General features: G+C 38.0%; 1 protein-coding gene across 7 annotated transcripts; it reads left to right on the plus strand.

Annotated features, from left to right (window-relative positions):
* Nucleotides 1-15,551: 15,551 nt before the first annotated feature.
* On the plus strand, nucleotides 15,552-23,073 carry LOC103934690 (probable E3 ubiquitin-protein ligase ZFP1). 7 transcript variants are annotated; one of them, XM_048567679.1, is made up of 10 exons: nucleotides 15,552-15,703; nucleotides 16,428-16,532; nucleotides 16,770-16,874; nucleotides 17,007-17,385; nucleotides 20,229-20,398; nucleotides 20,573-21,325; nucleotides 21,402-21,805; nucleotides 22,237-22,335; nucleotides 22,466-22,603; nucleotides 22,751-23,073. In XM_048567679.1, the coding sequence occupies exons 5-10, from the start codon at nucleotides 20,299-20,301 to the stop codon at nucleotides 22,898-22,900; spliced, it is 1,644 nt and encodes a 547-aa protein (XP_048423636.1). In that variant the 5' UTR covers nucleotides 15,552-15,703; nucleotides 16,428-16,532; nucleotides 16,770-16,874; nucleotides 17,007-17,385; nucleotides 20,229-20,298; the 3' UTR covers nucleotides 22,901-23,073. The 7 variants fall into 7 exon arrangements, with proteins under 7 accessions (XP_048423636.1, XP_048423634.1, XP_048423637.1 ...); XM_048567677.1 differs by having other exon boundaries at nucleotides 16,770-17,385; XM_048567680.1 differs by lacking the exons at nucleotides 16,770-16,874; nucleotides 17,007-17,385.
* Nucleotides 23,074-23,424: the final 351 nt, after the last annotated feature.

Consider the following 23,424-nt stretch of genomic DNA (forward strand, 5'->3'; position numbering starts at 1 on the left):
ATACGTTTTTCACAACCTTTTCTTTTCTTTTGAATCTCAAAACATACATATAAACTTAAGAACAAACATTCCCTCCCCCACACTCATTTTCTTGCATAATGTAACTCAAAAGGAATTCATTTAAGTCATGCTCACTATCTTTTAAGAACAAGGGTGTGGACTATCCTAAACTAGGCTAGGTGAGGATAATGTGGGTTAACAAAGAATAAAGGCTAAACAAGGCTCAACGGGGTCAAAACTTACAAAATATACGAAATATGGGAAGTAAGGCTATTTGGCTATGGTGGCAACTACACAACTTCATCTTGATATGTGTTATGCAATTCAATGTCATGCTTTGAATGAAACGGGTATAAGTTCTAGCATTTAGTTCTATCATGATACAATTGCATTCTAAGTAGCAACCAAGCAAGGAATAATGAGATCATGCAACAACTTTAGAAAACAAAGAATCACATATTATAACTCTCCAAAGAAGGTAATAGCTCGAGTCTCACAGGGATGTAGCGTTATTATGAGTTCCTTCCTTCAAGCATGTTACAAAAACTGATTTTTTTCTTTATGATTACATGTGAATTCATAAATTATAACCACAACCAAGCATAACCCAAAGAGTAAATCAAACTTTCATCCATGTTTATAACTCTCTTTAACAGCCATGTAATTACAAACTGAATCCTCATTATTGTGTTGGAAGGTACCCTAAGACACAAACACACAAAAACGACTCAAAATACTCTTTTTAGGCTTTTCAAAGCATGTTTTTCAAATTTTTATGTGATTTTCGGAGTTATAACACAGAACACACTAAAACACTCCAAAACAGCTTAAAAACACTTTAAAACAGCAAGGAACAACACTTGAAGTTATGGGTGACAAAATCTCACGAATTTGCATCAAATATATTTAGTTACCCCCCCCCCAACACTTAAATCAAACATTGTCCTCAATGTTTTAAACATAAATTCACACAAAACACAAGTAAACACACACACAGCAACTAAACAACATAACATGGCAGATTAGAAACAACAACAAAGAGAAGGGTTTGAGGAACGCAAATCTGGAATTTGGGGGATTCCTAGGGCTTCCTTTGTTGAATGGATGGGTTGCCTCCCACATAGCGCTTGTTTTAACGTCGTGCAGCCAGACGAACACCTCCATCAAGCTTCAGGGGAGGCCACGGCATGGAGGGGTGTTTCCTCCACGACATGCTCCTCAAACAGAGTGTAATAAGGCTTCAATCTATACCCATTTACCTTGAACTCGTGGCCACTTTTTAAGCTTTGGACTTGGACTGCACCATGAGGAAAAACATTAGTAACAACAAGAGCTCCAATCCATTTAGAACGTAACTTACCAGGGAATAACCGAAGTCTTGAATAAAAAAGCAACACTTTCTGCCCCTTGAAGAACGTTTTGGTACGAAGCATCTTATAATGATAAGCCTTCGTCTTGTCCTTGTAGATGCGAGCATTCTCGTAAGCCTCGTTCCTAATCTCCTCAAGTTCATTTAATTTGAGCTTCCTATGAACTCCAGCAGCATCTATGTCCATATTGAAGGTTTTCACAGCCCAATGTGCCTTATGCTTTAACTCAACGGGCAAATGACATGGCTTACCATATATAAGCCGAAAAGGTGACATGCCAAGGGGAGTTTTGTAAGCCGTACGATAGGCCCACAATGCATCGTCCAAGCGCAAACTCCAATCTCTTCTTGAGGGTCCCACGGTTTTCTCTAGGACTTGTTTGATCTCCCTATTTGAAACCTCAGCTTGCCCATTAGTTTGAGGGTGATAAGGTGTTGAAACCTTATGCGTAACGTTGTACTTCTTGAGCAAAGCTTCAATGGTGCGGTTACAAAAATGAGAACCCCCATCACTGATTAAAACTCGTGGCATCCCAAACCTAGCAAAAATATTAGATTTCACAAAATCTGCAACAACCTTAGAATCGTTACTACGGGTGGCTTTGGCTTCCACCCATTTGGAAACATAATCGACAGCTAGCAAGATGTAAGTGAAACCAAAAGATGGAGGAAATGGGCCCATGAAATCGATACCCCAAACATAAAAAATTTCCACAATGAGAGAGATTGCTACGGCATTTGGTTCTTAGGCCCTATGTTACCTGTTTTTTGACACTTATCACATGTTAAACAAAAAATTTTAGCATCTTTAAAGAGATTAGGCCAATAAAATCCAGATTGTAACACCTTTAGGGCTGTCCTTTGGGTGCCAAAATGTCCCCCACATACATAAGTATGGCAGAATGTAAGAATGGAATTAAACTCAGATTCATGCACACATCTACGCACAATCTGATCTGGGCAGAATTTCCACAAATATGGATCATCCCAAACATAAAAACGTGTATCATGAACAAGTTTATCACGTTGGAACTTGCTTAAGGTACTAGGAACTTGCTTAGACACCAAGAAATTTACCAAATCGGCATACCAAGGGGTTCTTACCTCAATGGACAGAAGTTGCTCATCCGGGAATGTTTCTGAGATGGGAATAGACTCTTCTTTACCCACCATTCGGCTAAGGTGGTCAGCCACAACATTTTCACATCCTTTCTTGTCTCGAATTTCAAGATTGAACTCTTGAAGTAGGAGCATCCAACGAATGAGTCTTGGCTTGACCTCCTTTTTGGTGAGAAGATACTTCAAGGCTGCATGGTCAATGAAAACAATTACTTTAGTACCAAGATGATATGATCTAAACTTATCTAATGCAAATACAACAACCAAGAGTTCTTTTTCGGTTGTGGAATAATTTAGTTGGGCATCATTCAACGTCCGTGAGGCATAGTAGATGACATGCGGCCTCTTGTCTTTCCTTTGCCCTAAAACAGCCCCTAGAGCATAATCAGATGCATCACACATTAACTCAAAAGGGAGGCTCCAATCAGGTGGAACAATGATTGGTGTTGTGGTCAACAACTCCTTGAGTTGATTGAATGAAGCCGTGCATTCCTTGGTGAATTCAAACGCCACTTCTTTTTGTAGGAGACGGCAAAGAGGTTGTGCAACTTTTGAGAAGTCTTTGATAAACCTACGATAGAATCCTGCATAGCCAAGAAAAGAACGAACCTCTCTAACCGAAGTCGGAGAGGGTAAGTGACGTACAAGATCTATTTTGGATTTGTCAACTTCAATGCCGTTTTCAGAGATGATATGACCTAAAACTATGCCTTGTTTAACCATGAAATGACACTTTTCCCAATTAAGAACAAGGTTAGTTTCAACACAACATTTTAAAATCAAACTAAGATTATGCAAGCAACCATCAAAAGAATCACCAAAGACGCTGAAATCATCCATAAAAACTTCAATGATTTTCTCAACATAATTAGAAAATATGCTCATCATGCATCTTTGAAATATGGCAGGTGCATTACATAAACCAAAAGGCATGCGACGATATGCAAATGTACCAAAAGGGCATGTGAAAGTTGTTTTTTCTTGGTCCTCGGGTGCTATGACAATTTGATTATAACCAGAGTAACCATCAAGAAAACAATAGAAAGCATAACCCGCTAACCTTTCAAGCATTTGGTCAATGAACGGCAATGGGAAGTGGTCATTCCTTGTGGTGGCGTTTAGCTTCCTATAGTCGATGCACACCCTCCAACCCGTTTGAATGCGCATAGGAACAAGTTCATTTTCGGCATTTGCAACCACAGTCACTCCGGATTTCTTTGGAACGCATTGCACGGGCGAAACCTATCTGCTATCAGAAATAGGATAAATCACTCCACAATCAAGTAATTTGATTACCTCTTTCTTCACTACTTCCATCATCGGAGGGTTGAGACGGCGTTGAGCCTCTCGAGATGTTTTGGACCCCTCCTCTAGAAATATGCGATGCATGCACTTAGTAGGGCTGATTCCCTTTATGTCGGCCAAAGTCCATCTAATTGCCGTTTTGTACTCTTTAAGCACTCGCACCAATTTGTTCTCCTCTTGTGCCGTGAGTGAGGATGAGATGATGACGGGCAATGTCTCATCCTCGCCCAAGAACACGTACTTCAAGTGACTAGGCAATGGCTTAAGTTCAAGTGTAGGTGGCTGCACAACTGAGGGAAGCATTTTATTAGCCGAAACTAAGCTTAAAATAGGGTCCAAAAACTTACCTGAATGTGATGGCAATGACTCGAGGGTAGCCACCATCTTAATCATATCCTCACTAGGGGGCACGGCCAAAGATTCCTCATGCATGGCGTGGGGTTCCTTGGTGGTTATTTCCATGGTTTGCACGTCCCTTCCTTGTGCAATGACCAATTCAAGTGCATCGTCCTTCAAATTGTCCAAATGGTCCTGCGCTAAAGAATCAATTATATCAATAGCAAAACACGAATGATTCTCACTAGGGTACTTCATAGAATCAGAAAGATTGAACTTAATAACTTCCTCATCAAATTCCATTGTCAAATTGCCATTATATACGTCAATCTTCGTACGAGCAGTTTTCATGAACGGCCTTCTAAGGAGGATGGGCAATGAAGGGGCATGGTCTGATTCATCCATTTCAAGCACATAGAAATCTGCCGAAAAGATTAAATGATTAACTTGCACGAAAACATCTTCCAAAACTCCCTTTGGATAGGCATTAGATCTATCGGCCAATTGTATAATAACACCATCGTTTTTCAATGCTCCTAGATTCATAGATGCATAAATTGAATATGGCATGACGTTTATTGATGCACCTAAATCTAACATGGCAGATTCAAAACGAGTTTTACCAATGACACATGGAATTGTAAAACTACCCGGATCCTTGCATTTAGGGGGCAGTTTCCTTTGCAAGATGACTGAGACGTTTTCACCCACTTTTACAACCTCCTTGGTTGAAATCTTCCTCTTATTAGTGCAAAGTTCCTTCAAGAACTTGGCGTACCTCGGGACTTGCTTGATTGCATCCAAAAGAGAGATATTGACTTGAACTTTCTGAAACGTCTTGAGAATGCCTTTTTCTGCTTCCTCTTTCTTTGTTTGCATGAACCTGCTAGGAAAAGGCACATTCGAAGGAAAACATTAGTGGGAACTGAACTTGACACGTTTTTACCTTTAATGGACCGATTTGAGGTCTTAAAATCATTCAAGGCTTGCGGCAAAGGTGTTTCCACCTTTGCCGTGGGCAAGCTTTGTTCCTCTTCTTCGATTCTCAACTCTTCCTCCTCATTGGAACGTGGTTTGGATGGTCCGTGGTCAGATCCAACTTGCTTCCCACTTCACAAACTTATGGCTTTTGCAGATTCGAATCCACCTTTCGAATTCACCTGCGTTGAACTTGGTAACTTACCTTGTTCTCTACTAAATTGCCCCATGAATTCAGCCATTTGTCCCACTTGTCTCTTCAACTCAGTCACCTCTCGAGCTTGATTTTGCACCTCATTGACGTAATTGTGCATGTCCTTTGTTTGTTTTTCTTGCCCCTGCGCCAATGTAGTTAGTAATTGAATAACTTGAGAATTATCAAAAGACGAACCTGAGTTGTTTTGGGACAATGGTGGTTAGTTGGATTGGTATGGCTGTGGGAACCCAGGGGGATTTTGTTGAAATCCCCTTTGTTGTGCAGATTGTTGAGGCTCTCTCCACTTGAAATTAGGGTGATCCCTCCACCCGGGGTTGTAGGTGTTGGAGTACGGATCATATTTGGGTTGATTTTGGCCTTGGAAACCAATGGCATTGGCAGATTCCCATCCTCCATTCTCTATCAACTGAGGGCATGTCTCGGATGGATGCCCTTGCATTGAACACACGCCACACACTTGGTTTTCTTGTAGTTTTGACCCCTTGACAACCTGAAACACAAGAGAAGTAAGATTAGCCAATTGTGATTGAATCTCAGAAATTGCACTTACCTCATTTACACTTTGTTGCCGTGGCCCCTCTCTTTGTCCAACACCTTCATATTGTTGAGCATTGTGTGCTCGGTTTGCAATGAGAGTTTTGGCAGCCACCGGAGTCTTGTCCACTAATGCACCACCCGCTGAGGCATCAAGCATTTGACGTTCCATAGGAAGGAGTCCCTTGTAGAAATATTGAATGAGCAGCTCCTCCTTCATTTGATGTTGTGGACATGAAGCAACAAGTGATTTAAAATGTTCATAATAAGATGGAAACGACTCACCTTGATTTTGTTGGATGCCACTAATTTGTTTCCTCAAGAGAATGATCTTTGCAGTGGGAAAGAATTTCTCTAAGAATGCACGTTTCATACTTTCCCAAGAATTGACAGTTCCGGGGGCCAATTCATACAACCAATCTTTGGCCTTGTCCACAAGGGAGAATGGAAAGGCCTTCATCTACAAAATACTCCCATCCATGTTGAGTTGCAATCACAACTTAACAAATCACAATTGGAAGAAATCAATTCATATCTCAAACATGTTCATGGCTTCAAACTTTCCCCTAACTAATTAGGGGTTTAGCCACTCATGATTACAGCAAACTTAGAAAGTGATAACAAAGTAAACATTGAAAACAAGAATGAAGTACACCTAAGAACGCTCCAATCTGCAAGCATGAAACGTTCAAGGCCTCCTTCCTCTCCTAATTGCTGCGGCACAAGGGTTTAATGTGAGTTTTGGGGGTTATGGATGATGTAGAGTGATGGATTTAGGGTTGGGATGGATGTAGGGGACGGCAAGGGTTGGTTTTGGGCAGAAAATATGAAGAATGGTGAAGTATGGATGTGTTAGAGAGATGTGATGAATTTCTGGCGTGAATGGCGAATGAATGACTCTTTATGGCTGCAACAAGGATGTTTATTAATAGGATTTCAGGAATTAAAACCCTAGGTTATTTAGGTAATCAGAATTTAAGTCAAAAGCTTTTAGAAATAGGAAATCAAATCAAAAATTTAAAGGAACCTACCTAAAAGTTGCGGCAATGCATAAAACACAAAAGGAATGTGTTTTAATGCAAGGAAATAGGAAAGAACCATCTCCCTTGCACGGCAAGGAAGAGGAAAGGTCAAGGGAGATGCGGCTGGGACTTTTAAGAAAAGGATTGTGACATAATCTTGCAGATTTTTGGGAGAGAAAAGAAGTTAACTCACGGCAAGAAAGGGAAAGGACTTTAAGGTCAGAAATTTGGAGAGAAAAGGAAGGTAAGGTGGGGCACAATTTAGGGCATGTCTAGGGCTTCTAGAACATGTGATTTAGGCAACCAACATTATTTGGAAACTTGCACAATTGGAAACCTTTCAAGAATAGAAACTCCCCATAATGGAAATTGGTTTCCAATTCTTGATTCATTCTTCTTCCTTCGATTCTAGGCTCACTTGGTCTTCAATTTCGTCCAACACTTTGGCTCCAAGCATAAGCTATCCATCTTTAGCCCAAAAGTGCTCCAAAAGGCTCCAAAATGCACTTCTTTGCTCCTTTAGCCCTTAGAACCTGAAAACATACGAAAATGGCTTAAAAGACTTAAAGAACTAAGAAATAACAACGTAAATGCCCAAGAACAAGCCAACTAAGTCGCCTAAATATGCTCCTATCAATATACGCTTCTGGATATCATTGGAGGTAATGCATAGATACTCCACATTTTCTGCACTTTTTGTTTCAATGTGGTATCCATTTAAATGTATGTCTTTAAAACTCAACAAATTTTGAGTAGCGTACAACGCATTCTGTATGGACAATATTGTTCCATTTGGTAACATAATTTAGGCTTTCCCTAAGCCTTCAATCACATCTGATTGCCCTGATATTGTTGTTAACCTTACTTTTGTAAGCATTAACCTTGAGAAATACTTTCGATCTTAAAGTATTGTATGCGTGGTTGCGCTGTCTGCAAGATAAATATCTCCGTTATTTCTCATGTTTTGAGAGTGACCATAGTTTTTATCCATACTCTCTGAGTAAAGGAATCACAATTAAAGACAAGTTATAACAGGAAATTTAAATGCCATGTTTATTGAATCTGAAATGCTAGTTTTTAAACTACAAGTTTAACATATAAAAGTACATCAAACATCAATGATTCAATCGGACCGGTATACTTTATTTTCCCTTTCCACCATGAAGTCTGAGACCTTTAGGTGAGTTGTGTTCAACTGCCTTGATAAGTCACACACTAGATCAGGTATATCCATTGGTTTAACCTGGTCGAGAAAATTGGTCTCGACACCCTTCTCTTTGATGACGACTTGATACGGATCCACCAGATGTTTTGGGGTACGACAAATACGCGCCCAATGCCCATCGTCACCACACCTATAGCAGGGTTCATTAGAGTTTCTAGAAGCATTGTTCATACGAACTTTGCCTTTGTGGCGATTTCCATTTTTAAAGCTCAGGCCTGAATTATGTCTTGGAACCTGGTTGTGAAACTGGATACCATGATTCTTGCATTTCCCGTTCCACCGTCCTCACCTGTGATCACGTCCTCGTTATGATTATTGCCACCAGAGGATGTGACGTTCACTTCGAGAGAATCAACATTCACTTCTGGGAATGGTGCAAATTTAGTAGGTCGGGAATAATGGTTTTCAGCAGGAGCTCATTATTTTGTTCAGCAACCAGGAGCACAGAGATCAGCTGGTTGTATTCAGTCAAGCCTCACGCTTTATACTGCTGCTAGAGAAGCACATTAGAGGCATGAAATGTGTTGAAAGTCTTTTTCAGCATATCTTCCTCAGTAATGGTATCCCTACAGAGCTTCATCTGAGAGGTAATTCTGAACAACACAGAATTGTACTCAACCACTAACTTGAAATTCTGGATCCTTAGGTGAGTCCATTCATAGCGAGCCCTTAGAAGAATCACTGTTGTCTGGTGATTGTATCTGTCTCAAAATACCTTCCAGAAAGTTAACGGATCCTCAACCGTTAAGTACTCACTCTTTAGTCCCTTATCAAGATGGCGATGAATAAAGATCATGGCCTTCACTCGATCTTGAGATGATGAGTTGTTTTCTTCCCTAATGGTATCTCCAAGATTCCCTGCTTCTAGATGGATCTTGGCATCCATTACCTAAGTAAGGTAATTATTCCCAGTAATGTCCAGGGCAGCATAATCAAGCTTTGCCAAGTTCGCAATTTTCTTTTTTAAAAGAAGATTGAGATGTGTAAGAACTTGCAATAATATGTAATCTGGAAGATATAGTGTTAGAACTTCTTGTTCTTACAAGTTCTTCATTTTGATCTTCAGGCCAAAATGATAAGCAGTCGAAACTTCTGGCTCGAGTTTACATAATGAATGAAGAGGGCAATTGTACCGCAACATTCTTATAACATAGGATGAGCAATTATTCTGCACCACTCAAGTAGCATGAAAATTTAAATATGTAAAGTAGGGTGGACGATTATACTGTTCCACCTAAATTTTCAGTAAAATTAGATCTGCAGTCTAAGATAGGTGATGATATCGCACCATCATGGATTGTAGTAAGATTAAATTTGCAGTTCAAGATGGGCGATTGTACCGCACCATCTTGGATTATAGTAAAATTAACATAAATAAACATTGGGTTAGTAATCAAGATCTACACCAAACAAGAAATCAAATATATATGTAACCGTTAGGTTGAGAACTAAAAGTAGGCATGGTGCAAACAGTTCTTCGCGAGGGTATATCCAGCAGTTAAGGCAGAGGAAGAAGATGAACAGTAAAATTCTTAGAGGAAACATTTTTTCTTTTGGTGAAGAGAAATGAGGAATAGTTATATTTAGAGAGTCATGCTGATAACGTGTTATAAATAGGTAAAAGTTAGAGAGATAACATTTACTGGTGATAGGAGCGAAGTAGATGTAAAATATCACACTATAGTTGTAACATAAGGGAATGACTAATAAAAGTGGGAGGAATAGATACTGCTGCTATTTATTCTTCCTTTCTTTATCTTCTCTATGTATATTGAAAGCAGTCGGAGTGCTCTATTTATAGAGCAACTCTGTATTATTACATGTTGAAAATTTACAACACCTTTTGACAAATGATCTCCTTCATTTCCAAGTCCACATTCATTTGCCAAGGTTTTCATTCATCTGCCAAGGATTTCAATGCATTCATTACCCACTAGCATTTTCAACATAGAAAATATTTTTGGGAAGTTTTATTTAGAGCTATTTGTATTTTTTTACACTAACTTATCATTTTCAACCTTAAATTTTGAATCTGCACAACAATTCTTTTTCAACACCTAAAATAAAAAAGAATTTCTATAAAAATAAGTAATTAAATAAATAAATAAAATATTAAAAAAAAATTCCAGCACTATAAAACTCTGCCCATCCCATCTCTCAAACCCTAATAGAGAGGGCTAAAGGTCCAAAAGCCAAAAATTTGTAGACCTTCAGGGTCATACTTAATATTTTTGGACAAAGCTCAATCTCACGAATGCGGAGGTAAAAACCGTTTGCAAAACAAACTCTTAACGACGGGGATTTAAGAGAGTTAGTAATGATGGAGCTTTAAGAGAGCAAAGGAAGGGGCAAAATAGTAAATTGAAATTTTATAAATAGCAGCTAAAAAAGACTTACTATTTAGGGAAACTCAACCCGCGAACTAGCCTGGCTAGCTTTCCTTGACCCACAACGCTGACCAGTTTCTCAGTAGCTTTTCTAACAATTTTCCTATAAACTCCGTGCAACTTTAGGCAGCACCACCACCTAAAAACGACTCAGTGCCACCCTAGCTTCCTTTTCCACCCCAACATCGTCAACGTCGCTGCGGAGCAAAGCTCTAGTTTTTCATGAGCTTATTTGATGACGATCTTGCATTCTCGTTCCACCACCAATCAATTCACTTCGACCTAGCTACAAAACTCATATCTCAAATCAAGCCGCGGAGCTTTGGCGAGGCAACAACGCGGGTGCGCCGTTTGTGAAATCCAACTGTCTCTAGCAAAATTTGATGTTCCCCGACTCATTTTAGACTCCGACGAAGGTATAAAAATTAATGTACTTTTCACGAGGTTGATTTTGGTAATGGCCAGAGTAGTGGCTGCTGACTGCCACGTGTGGCGAAGCCTGGGCCGGATGACACACTTTGTCTACCTAGGCTAATTTCCATGCCCTATATATGTTTTTTAGAGCTGTTTGACAAGATTTTACTATTTGAACTAGTTTCGTAATTGGCGCAACTTGACCTTTGTGGTAGTCGAAGATCCGACCATAGGATCATCATGAATTACAGTATATTGTTGTGGGATTAATATGAGAATATTTGGAATTTACAAATCGAAAATTTGGCGTGCAAATCTTCCAGATTGGGTTACATAGGATGGTTGACCTTATCATTGACCAAGGGTTGACTTTTGGTCAAAATGTTTTGAATTGTTCTTAGATACTAAATTTAGCATTACTAGAGTCCTGATAAAGCAAAGTGGGCCTACTTTGTTTAGCATGTCATCTTATGAGATATGCACCTTGAGTTGCGTGTAAGTGACGCCTTACTGGGATTCATGTGGTTATTGGACTTCTATATATGGGTGACTTTAATATATGTGGTATAGTTTTACCCTAAAAATCCTCATTATAGTATACTTTGTGGATATGACATGAATTTATAAAATGTGTTTGCTACTAAATTGTTGCTTTTAAATTCAGTCATCAATCTATTTTATGAAATGAGGTTTGCTATGCATATTTGAAATGTTTATGAAACGTGAGGGCTAATAGAGGACCGTTAACCATTTTCAAGGGAAGGTGTGACATCAAACATGTATCATGTCTAGTTCCATTAAGATGTTCTAAACTAGGTTCCGTTGAGATGTCTGGCACAGTGCTCCGCCTGGGATATGATGAGTGGTCTTGAAACCTATCTTTATTAGATTCCCGTTGAGTGGTTTGAAATCCTTTTCCCTATTCTGTTATGTTGAGTGGTCCGAAAACTTCCTCCGTTTGGATTCCATTAAATGGTCCGGAATCCCTGTCCTTATTCGGTTTAGTTAAGCGGCCTAGAGCCATCTTCTGTTTAGATTTAGTTGAGTAGTAATTTTTTTCCTTATTCGGTTCCGTTGAGTGGTCCGGAACCTTATCTTCGTTGTATTCAATTAAGTGGTCCTAGATCCCACTTTCTATTGGTTCCATTGAGTTGGTTCGAAATCCTAGATTCTTGTGAATAGGAGTTGCTCAAATTTTATGCTTATGTTTGTAACTTAGGGTTACAATGTTGTTCCTTTGAAGTCCAAGCAAGGAAATACACCAGAGCTCATTGTGTTTAGCTTTATTAAATTGCGTGAAACTATAATTGATCTTATGTCTAGTTGATCAATGTGACTATTAATACTGTATATATTTGGTTCATTGATATATTATTTGTCGTTGAATGAAGAATTGTGGTTGGAAGACATTGTGATATATGTGATATGAAATGACAATCCTGATTGTTATATGGTGATTAACTAGTCTAGAATTTACTTAATCTAGGTCGTCAAGTTCCATGGAGTGATTCTAGAACTCTCTGCTTTTTGCTAGTTAATGTCATGAGAAAGATTTGATTAGGGAACTACGAATGACTTGATCCCATCTTAGAGTACGTAGGCAGTCTAACTCAAATGTTAGATGTAGCTATGAATTACAGTAAATATTACTACGCTGTTAAATTAATGGTTATGTCAACACTTCCCTTATGAGACATTTTGTTCTGTTTATTATGTGCTTTGTGTATGTAATTTGTTGAAGTTTTGAATTTAGCTCGAAATTTAGGGGTTGTCCGATTACAATCTGACATTACGTATTGATCTTGGATGTATCTTGAGATAGTGTGACAGTAGGTCTTAGAATATCTAAAAGTGAGTTATAAAATAACACATGAGGCATAAGATGTTGCACAATGAAAGTTATAGAGAAGGATAATGTCACATCTCAAACCGGCTCCGCCATAGCACGATATTGTCCACTTTGGGCCATGCACTCACGGTTTTGTTTCTGGTAACTCACACGAGAACTTCCCAATGGGTCACCCATCCTGGGAATGCTTTCGCCCGAACTCGCTTAACTTCAAAGTTCTAATGGAATCCGAAGCCAGTGAGTCCCTAAAAGGCATCGTGTTATATGGAGGTGGGCATGTATATATTAGGCACATTACCCCCTCTACGTTGGTCGATATAGGATGTTACAATCCACCCCCTTTTAGGAGCCCGACGTCCTCGTCGGACATTCGCACCACACGACAGAGTGGCTCTGATACCATTCTGTCATATCCCAGATAAGCTTCGCCGTAGCACGATATTGTCCGCTTTGGGCCACGCCCTCACGGTTTATGGGAACTCACACAAGAACTTCTCAGTGGGTCACCCATCCTGGGAATGCTTTCGCTTGAACTCACTTAACTTCGGAGTTCCAATGGAATTTGAAGCCAGTGAGTCCGCAAAAGGTCTTGTGCTATATGAAGGTGGGCATGTACATATAAAGCACATCACCCCCTCTTCATGGATCGATGTGGGATGTTACAAATAGAGGTATAAAATGTGGCACGTAATTTTTTTCACTTTATACCCGTTATTTTCAAAGTAACTTCACACAAACTCTTGAATTGACAGTTAAATAAATCTAAGCGTAGTGTTTGGTGTGTTGATTTTTTCTTTTTTGGAAAGGGATTAACCAGTTGCTTATAAATATGTTTCTATAGCTTATAAATATATTTAAAAAATTCAATACATTTTTCATACTAGAAATTTATAGTATGTATGGGTGCAACTTGGGTGGGTTGGATGATCAACCTAACTCTGACACAACCTTCACAATTCAGGTTTAGATTGGATTTAGGTTCATAATTTTTGAATGACTTTTCAAATTTTGAAAACAGTGTCGATATGAATTAAAATTTCATTTACACATCATAATCCACACAAAAGTTAAAGCAAATAACTTGGAGGCTATTTTTAATGTTTCAACCATGCAAAGTGTAATTAAATTACAAGACAAATACTAAATCTTCAACCAAAAGAAATGTAAAAGTTCATTATCCATATGAAAAATTAACAATTAACTTCCAAGTATTATCATTTCAAAACTTATACTTAACTTATATAATATGAAGTGAGATGAGTAATATATGCATGAGCAAGTTCGAACTCAAAATCGGATTGAGTTTGCGTTGACATGGGTGGCAAGGCATCAACTCAACCTAACCCAATAAACGGTCAGGTTGAGGTTAAGTTGGGTCTTAACGAGTTTTTTCTTCATTCTAACCCTCTCAATTGCTTTTGAAATCGAATTGGACATAGATAGATTGGGTATGATATAGGAAAAAATTAATAGGCATAAAGGAATAGGCGTGCAATGAAGGACCTCGTAATCAAAGTTGCTTTCTCATTCTTTTAGGCATTTTAGATTACGGTTCACATACGCAAAAGAGTCAAGATTAAGACACTAATGAGATAAGACTTTTTTGAAAAAAAAAAAAAAAAAAAAGAAACGAAAAGAAAAATGAAAGAGAAATTGGTGACCTCAAAGACTGGCACCTGTTCGGAAGTGGGTACGAAGCTTTTGCAAGTTTGAATAAAAGGCATCCTACCATTCTCTATAAATAAATATTAAATTCATAAAAAAAAAAAAATTAAAATTACGATTGCGTTTAAGAGTAACCATCTCTAAAGAAAGAAGGAGGATTCTCTTCCCTCTTAATTTCTCTCTCATTTTCTCTCCTCTTATTTAACGGTTATAATTAAGTTACGTCAATATCGATATTGCTTTTTTTATAAAGAAAATAAGTAATAGAAAACTTTAAAAGGAGGAGAGGGAATGAGATGAGAATATGAGGGGAGAGAATCCTACTTCCCAAAGGTGATGTCAAATTTTGAACTCTAAATTTAAATTCGAAGGCTTATGTGGCATATTGATATTTTTGTAAATTTTGTTCACCACTTAATATGTCAAATTTAAATTATTATTACTTTTATTCTTTACCTTTCATAATTAGTATTTTTAAAACAAAAGATAATAATAAAAGTTATAAAAATATTTAATATCCACTAAAAATAAATTTGAAGCTGGTGTTAAATTTGATAGCAACTCTCTCTCTCCTGAATTTAGTTTTTTTTACCATTATTGCTTATGTGAACTTTTTGATATCTCTTTGGAGATACTCTTAGAATATTTTCAAATGAGATATCAAATTCAAAACATTAAATTTAAATTTGATAGCTGACTTGGCAATTTGACATATTGTCAATATTTTTCCATTCCACCATATATGCATAAAATTATTGCTTCATTTATGTTTTTTTTTAACAAAAATAATAAAAGTTGAGTTGTTATTGGTTTAAAAATTATAAAATAATAGTTTAGTATGCTAGCATTTAAGGTAACGCAAGGAGAATGCCTTTGGAAATAGCAAAAATCATATTTGAATGTAGCTTCAATTTTGACATCTCTTTGTCCATATCAGCTTATCATTCTTTTCCATGTCTCCTTTAACATATCGGTTTGAGTAAATGGTATGTCATTTGTTGCTGTTTTATATCTTTATGTGAGATGATCTAACATTTTACTTATCATTATTTTATTATTATTGAAAGTGATTAATAATAACGTAAATAGAGGTTATGTCGGTATCCGGTAAATTTGTGGGCAGTCACAATTTCTCCTCCTCTTATTTCTGCAAACAACGCACCCAGCCGCTTTATTCATCTTTTTCTCCTTCCTGCCTCAATAGCACCTCTCTCTGTCTCTCTCTGTCTCTCTCTCTAAAAGTTTGTTCCTTTTGCAGAACCAGCCCTTCATCGACTTCAAAGGTATGACTTTTCCTTCATTTTCTTAAGCTCTTTCAGTTTCCAGAGCTTGATCGTCGTTTTATTGTTTCTGCACGATTTTTTATATTTTTTTCACTTTTTTTTTTAATTTAATTTAAAAAAATTTTGAGGTCCGATCATCGTTTTCTCGATCAATTCCCGTTCTACGTTTCTGATCATCCTGTTCGGTACTCTTTGTTGTTGTTGTCGTGCTGTTTCCGGCCTCTTATCGATGAGGTTTGCTTGTTTGATGGTGCTACTTTATAAAATTATATATATATATATATATGTTATATGTATGTATGTATGTATCTGTTTTTCCTCTATTTAGGAATTTGTGATTTGCGGTATTTTTAGTTTTGTTAACGTGGATGCTGTATTGTGTAAAATGGAGCTGTGAATTGTGGTTGTTTGGTTTAATTCTGTTGTATAATTGTTGTAGCATGTATATAATGAACCCGGGCGGGCGGATGATATGATGATCATTATATTAGTGGTGATGATTGCAATCATAAATCACTTCTCCCTGGTAATTAGTTATTCAGGGGAAGTGACTTTTATCTATAACTAACATCAGGGTCTCACCTACTGTTTCATAGAGATTTACCTCCCTTGGGGTTTAGTTTCAACGGACGTTTGCTTGGTGGATTTGAGGGTTTTTAGATAATAAATTGTCACTCTGAATTACCTTAGCATCGGCTAGGTTTAGACCGTTCTTATTATGCAGGTTTTGGTGTGCTGGTGGTGTATTATTATTGAATGCTTGTATTGAGTTCGACTCAAGAGGAACATTAGTACCCGCGTTCTGAAGGTGATACAACTGCACCTGCAGGTGAGAGTTTCTTAGAGCCGTATCTTTCTAAGGTTTACAGTTCAGTAAAGTGGTCATGTTTCTTCATACTTCTCATGTCATGCCTTACTATAGCTCTCTAAATAAATATTCGCATTTGATGTCTTACGTTAGTTTTTTTCTTTTTGGCAATTTGGGGGGTGGGGGGAGTTGGGGGGGGGGGGGGGGTGTTTTGGTGTGTAGTTCCTTTCATGCTCTGAATTATGAATGGTGTTGCAGGGAATTTTTGATCAATTGGTCTTCTATAAAAAGCATCTCAATTGAAGCCTCGTCTTTTCTTCAGGATTTATTGGCACGATCTGCTGCCATTTTATGAGAGCCTAAGTCAGTTGTATTATTGAATGCTTGTATCTCAAGTCTGGCCTCCACTAGCTCAGGTTGTAGTATTTTTACTTGCTCAGATAGTAAGAAACTGGATTTCTCTTTAACTGGGTCTAACCACCTGAGCTAGTGGAGGCCAGACGTGAGATAGAAAAAAAATGTAGCCTTGACGGTGATAGTGTCATGGTTGTTAGATTGATAATTCCTGGCCCTTTGTTTAGTGATTGGAAATGTCAGACTGAGGTGACGGAGAGGTTGGCTATAATATAATGCCATGGGAAAATTCAATTGACTTTGTAAAGTTCCTTTGGTCAATTCATTCTTCTCATTTTTCCTAGTATTTGGAGTTACCTTTATGATGTTGCTGTACGTTGGTGCCAAATAGAGCAGTGAGCTGATGGATATACTGGATATACTGATGATTGTGTGCTTAGGAGGTGTCAATGAATGGAGAGCATACTGACCAGCTTTTGATACACTGATACATGCAATCTCTGGAGAATCTTGTGCTCAGGTGACTGGACTGAACCATGCGGTTTGGTTTGCATATTGAACTTTTGGATCTAGTGCCACTTATCATTACCCTTGTGGTGGATGATTTGCCCGTGAGTAATGGGCAATCATCACTGAGAACTCTGAGGAGCTGATGTTTGTATCACTGATACACAGAGCTTGGTGTAGGCTAACAGGGTGGAGGGAGTAGTTGGGGTGTTTCGACTTTTCTTATACTTGTCTTACCTGGATGGGAGGCAGTGGGCTGCTAGCTCATAATTGGTGGTTTGAGTTTCTTCAGATTGGCGTAGGTTATGCACCCTTGACACTTGTACAGTTTCTTTGCTGTGCTTCCACGCAAAGAAGAGTTTCCAGATTTGAGATTATGAGAATATCTTGGCTGCTTATTAGGACATCATCTTGCCGAAGAGCCTCTCTGCAGAGAGAGTTTTACAAATACTAATATTGTGCTTCTGTCTTCTGAGGTCTCCAATCCTACATTTTAGGGTGCAAGTATACCTCTATGTGTACTCTATAGCTTCAATTGTAAACTGTCTCAAGATGTGTATGATATGAAGACAAAACCCTTAAGTCTTCAGACGAAGATTCTCTTCGTATTGGGCGATGGATTTTATTAGTGTAGAAACTTGTTGTAGACAGAGAAGGCTCCAGGTTTAAGAAATAAATACATTTTATGGTTATACTAACCTGATGTTACTGTCTCCGAAGACTCTCTTCCATTTATTTTACTTTTTTCATCTCTACTTATTTGTAACATATGAATTGTACCTTTCATTTATAAATACTACCATTTGCCTACACACTTTGTGTGTATGAACACATTTTTTTAGAAAATGAGGAGAGAGGGAGAGAGAGAGAGAGAATGTGGGGGAGTGGGAGGTTTTTGTTTTTGGGTTTTTTATTTATTTTTTATTTAATATTGGAGGTATTTTAACATCACCTGTAGGTGAGGCTTCAATAAAAAACAGTAAAATTTGGACCTGTAAAATTACATTATTGCCCATCATTTTTTTTATGTGATAGAAGACTAATTTGTCTCTTCACCCTCTTTTGGTTGACAAATAGGGTTTTATTAATTAGTAGAGATTTACAGCTTTCATTTGGAACAGTTCCTACCTTTAACCTTGATGAGAGCATCTTTTTAAATATCCTTAGAACTGAAAGTATTAAGAACTGTGCTTTTTTTTTGTTTTTCAGAATTTGGAGGCTAGGGGGACATCTGGTAGTGGGTTTTCTAGTCTTAGTTTATCTATTTTAAAATTCTACTGTTGATATTTGAATGTCAAGAAATACTTTAAGTCAATATAGTGTGATATTGAGATTGTTACATCTTTACACCTGCTAGGTGATTTCTAATCCTGTGATTCAAAGTCCAAACACAGGTAATATCTTCAAGGAAGGTCCTGTTTCCATCTTTCCACATCTCACTTTCAGCTAATTGTTTCTTTACACTTTCCGTTCTTATTTATTGTCCCTTAGAAACAATGGCTCTCCCTATTATCAATGAAATGCCATCTTATTGGAGATGAATGCGAGAGGGAGTTGGTTGATAATGACATAGGGTGCTAGTGGGTGTGCAACTAGGATTTGAAGGATCTCTGCCCAGCACAATTGTTTTAAACAGAACAAATCTTGACTTTTACTTCAGTATTGGCCCTGAATGGACCAGAGATTGGTGGGTCAAAGTGTGAAAGCATATTTATAGGCAGGAGGCTCTTGGTCGAGCTATTTGGTGATGTTGTGGCATATACTTCATACTTAGTCAAACTATTTTGAAGATTTTCAATTGGCATGCAAGGCCAGAACTTGTTTCAATAAACTGCATTTTTCTTTGCCCATCTCTGGAAGTTAAATTTATCTTGCATTTGCCTATGTGTTGGTTGCCTTTTTCGTTTGTTTTGATGACCAGTTTTAATTTCTTTGAAACCGTCTGGCTTTGGTTTGAGGGTTTTTTTCTTTAAATTATTTTCTACAAGAATGCTGACTCCTTTCTCCCATCTACATTCTGAGTGTTTAGAAATGTTTTAATTATTACAAGAAATACTTCTGTAATGGGTTACTTATCAAGAGTTTATGGTTAATACTTCTAACTTCTTACTGTAGTGGCCTAGATGTGGGCCTCCATGTGTTTTAAATGGAAAATGCTGAAAGAAGAGAAATGCATGCATGATTAACCTTAGAAATATCTAATAATGGTGACATTTAGAGATTTTTCTGGATACAGCCTGATTTGGGGTAAAGGCATGCAGAAATTAATACTAATATCAAATGAATGATTTTGTATGGGTGGCATTTATTTAGAGGTATCTATATTTGAAACTAAAGTTTTGATGTAACGCACTTAGGTTGGTGTTGAAATCTAGGTGTTATATTGTTGCCCCTCTTACTGCTCAGTGCTCATACAACTTAAATATTTTTATTCGGCTTCATTGGTATTTTGTGATTTTCTTGTAATCTTACAAGTCTTGTCATCTTTGGTCAATGGTTTTGATCTTTTAGTCTTTTCTGTTTCTTCTATCTCCTAACTTTAAACATTTTGGTTGCACACTACTTAGACACAAAATATGTAATATTCTATTATTTGTGAATACCAGCTTACATTCACACAAGCATTTACAAGTTTGGGTGAAGTTGTTATGAGAATAAGAAAAGAAAGTAAAAAAAAAATTTGCCTTTGTTTTGGAATTAAGTATGTATGCAGCTTGGGGGAACCTGCAGCACTGCTGTCTTTCCTTTCTGATGTTTGTCCAATATGAGTCCTTGATGTGTATTGTGACTCTCGCAGTCTGATTACTAACGAAGTTACTTTTCTACATTTTGAGGAGCCTTTCCCGTTTTCTGCAGGTTGTGGTATTATTTGGTAGATTCTATTTCTAGCTCATAACTTGTTCGTGGCTGTAAGCTGACGAAAGTTATGGGGCATAGACATCAGTTCACCACATCTCATATTTTTGAGAGTGAAAATGAGCAGAATTGGAATCATATGAACATGGAACAACCTTTTGGGCATTTGGGTACTGTCTTTATTTTCCTTTAGTATATTTATCTTTTCCTTTTTGTCTGGTGTATAATTTGCAAACTCACTTATGTCATTTGCGGTTTGAATGTATAAACCTTGAATTTCGGATCTGTGGAATATCTTTTGTATTCATGATGAACTATGCCTGATTTCGGATCTAATACTGCAGGCTGGGAGGGCACTGGGGAGAACAGTTCTTTCTTTTATCCTGTAGAAAACATGTGTATAGATGGAATGCCTTTTGCTTCAAATTGGAACCCCGCTCCGAGGTCATATGGGTACTCTTCCATGAACCACAATGTTGATACACCGCATTTTCAACCTGATGCTTCTGGTCCATCTCATGACCCTTTTCAGCATCCAATAAGTGCTGGTACCTTTGGCTTGGCCAGTGGGAACTATGCTCATCATGCACCTTCTTCTAGTTATGACCAGTGTACATTCCTTGGTGTTGAGGGTGGTTTTGTTGATCTCACGATGAGCAACGGAAGGGGTCCTCATAAGAGAAAAAGCCCAGGGATCCCTTCAGTATCTGAGAGAGGAAGCACCAGCAGACATTATAGTGCTGGAAGTAGTTCCTCTGAGCTCCCTAGGTCTGCAGAATTACAGCATGAGAAAGTAAACATGGATACCTCACACATGCCCTGGGATCACGTCTCTATGATCCCCAGCTATAGAGGGAATGGACTCTCAATTAGGGGTGACGGATCCATGAGAAATGTGAGAAGCCGGTCTGAACATGATTTGGAGTCCAATCTAGCTAGGACATATTCATCGAGCAATCCTTTGCATACTTCTTATCCTGCAAGTCTCCCTATTGACCATTCTAGTACCAACGATCTCTCTGGTCAGGGTTCTACTGCTTTGACGAATGAGTGGAACCATATTAGTGTGGCTCCTCATGGAAGGGTAATGGCTCCAGGTTAGTTTTTGGTTCATTTGTGTCTTGTATCCAGGGTCACGTCATTTTTTACTCATTGATTTCTTTTAAACTGCAGATACAAGTGGTTTTGGTCATGATCCCAACCACTTCCATTTGGGAAGTAGTGGTAATGCTTCTGTGGATAATGGGTTATACCATCATGATTTCATGTTGAGCAGAAGTACTGCTGTTCCTCAAAGTTATCCTGGTGCCTTAGCCCAAACTGTAAGGGGTGTTCGCAGTACCTATTCTCAAAGATCTCCCCCAGCCTTCAGGGCTTCTTCAAGCAACTTGCGATTGGGACATGCAGCGCATTCAGATGAAGGATTGCAGCCGATGCCAGAAAATTACCCAAGACATCCTAGGCCAGTGGCCTCTGTTGGGTGGCGTCAAAATGACAGGAGTGGTAGATTGAGGATGTCTAATAATAGATACCGAGTCCCTGAAGAGTCTGCTCTCCAGGACCGGTTTTCGTCTGAGGTATGTAGTTCAACTGATGCATCTTTACATATTTTGCTATATTCAAAAAGTGTGCAGCTCCCTTGTAATAGTCAGAAAACACTTATTTCTTTTCCCTATCATTGCATACAAACTGTTGTGTACTTCCCAATCTAACTGTTCGAGCTATTTCCGAGCACATAAAATCTGAAAATGCTAGCCTATAGTTGTTGGGCATTCTGTTTTAATTCATGCTCATATTTAATCAGGTTCATACATCTGTAAGGACTGATGGTATTAACATTGTTGAAAGCGATCCATGTGACTCTGGAATATATGCTCTATTGACACTTATTTTATTGTTAATTAAAGCTTTGAAATTTGATAAATCTCAAAAAAAAACTTATGTACAGCGTAAACCTTGTTCAGTACTGAAAACAGGTGAGCCAATTGTTGTTCATTTACCACTGCAGGGATTTATGGTTGTGGATCGCCCAGTTTTTCATGGGTCGAGGAATATGCTTGATCATCATAGAGACATGAGGCTGGACATAGACAACATGAGTTATGAGGTAATGTCGATATTCCTGTCTGAACAAAAAGTAGCTCCTAGCACTAGGCGAAAGGATAGGAAAAGCCTTTATTTTTCTCTTCCTCTGACTTTCATGTATTCTGAATATCTCGAAATGTCTGAACAAATAGGAACTCCTCGCACTAAGCGAAAGGATTGGGAATGTCAGCACAGGCTTGTCTGAAGATTTGATACCGAAGTGTTTAACAGAAACCATATATTGTTCATCGGATCAAGTCCAGGATGAAGGTTCATGTGCAATTTGCCTGGTAAGAGTCTTCCACTTGAAACCAGAAATTATCAGATTGCTGTTTCCATTAGTGTGGTTTTAATTTTATCTTAGCGCTTTTTAGACCAATTGGACTGTAAATTGCTTAACTGCTGGAGATCTAACTCGTATGTTACCCGATTAACAGGAAGAGTACAATGACAGGGATGATGTTGGTGCATTGAAAAGTTGCGGTCACGATTACCATGTGAGCTGCATCAAGAAGTGGTTGTCAATGAAAAATTCTTGTCCAATCTGCAAAGGTTGTGCACTTCCTGATAATATGAAGGAGAAATAATTTAATCTCGTTGTAAGCGCGCTTCATTATATTACCATTCTTGTATATATATTTAGAGATAATCCAAAAACGGAAGAAGCAAGACTTGTCTCGTGTTATGTAAAGGGAGTGTTAGCCAATTTAAATTAATTTGTTTCAGGCTTCCATTTAAATGTTGTGAAGCCTTTTTGCAATTGTTGTTGTTTTGTATATGGCTTTAGTTTATAGATTTTTTTTTCTAATTTTGTGATTCCTTTTCAAAACTGAGAAGCTGGTTTATGATGGAAAGGGGAAAACCTTGAAAACAAATTATTTTTTCGGTTTTTAATTTTTTGGGTGGGTAGGGGTGTGTAACGGGAGAATGAGGGTGTGAATTTTGTGTTTTTTTTTTTTTTTTTTTTTGTATTTTTAGGACGGTTTTAGGGTTAGGTGGAATTAAACGACATTATGGAGCAAACAATAATTCGTAAACATACGTGCCAGTCATGAGAGTCAAGCTTGAGACTTTTCAATGAAAACAAACTTCAATCTTACTTATACAAGTG

This window comes from the organism of the source record quoted next, unplaced genomic scaffold (genome assembly GCF_019419815.1).
Source record: "Pyrus x bretschneideri cultivar Hongxiangsu unplaced genomic scaffold, Pyrus_bretschneideri_v1 Contig45, whole genome shotgun sequence".
NCBI lineage: Eukaryota > Viridiplantae > Streptophyta > Magnoliopsida > Rosales > Rosaceae > Pyrus > Pyrus x bretschneideri.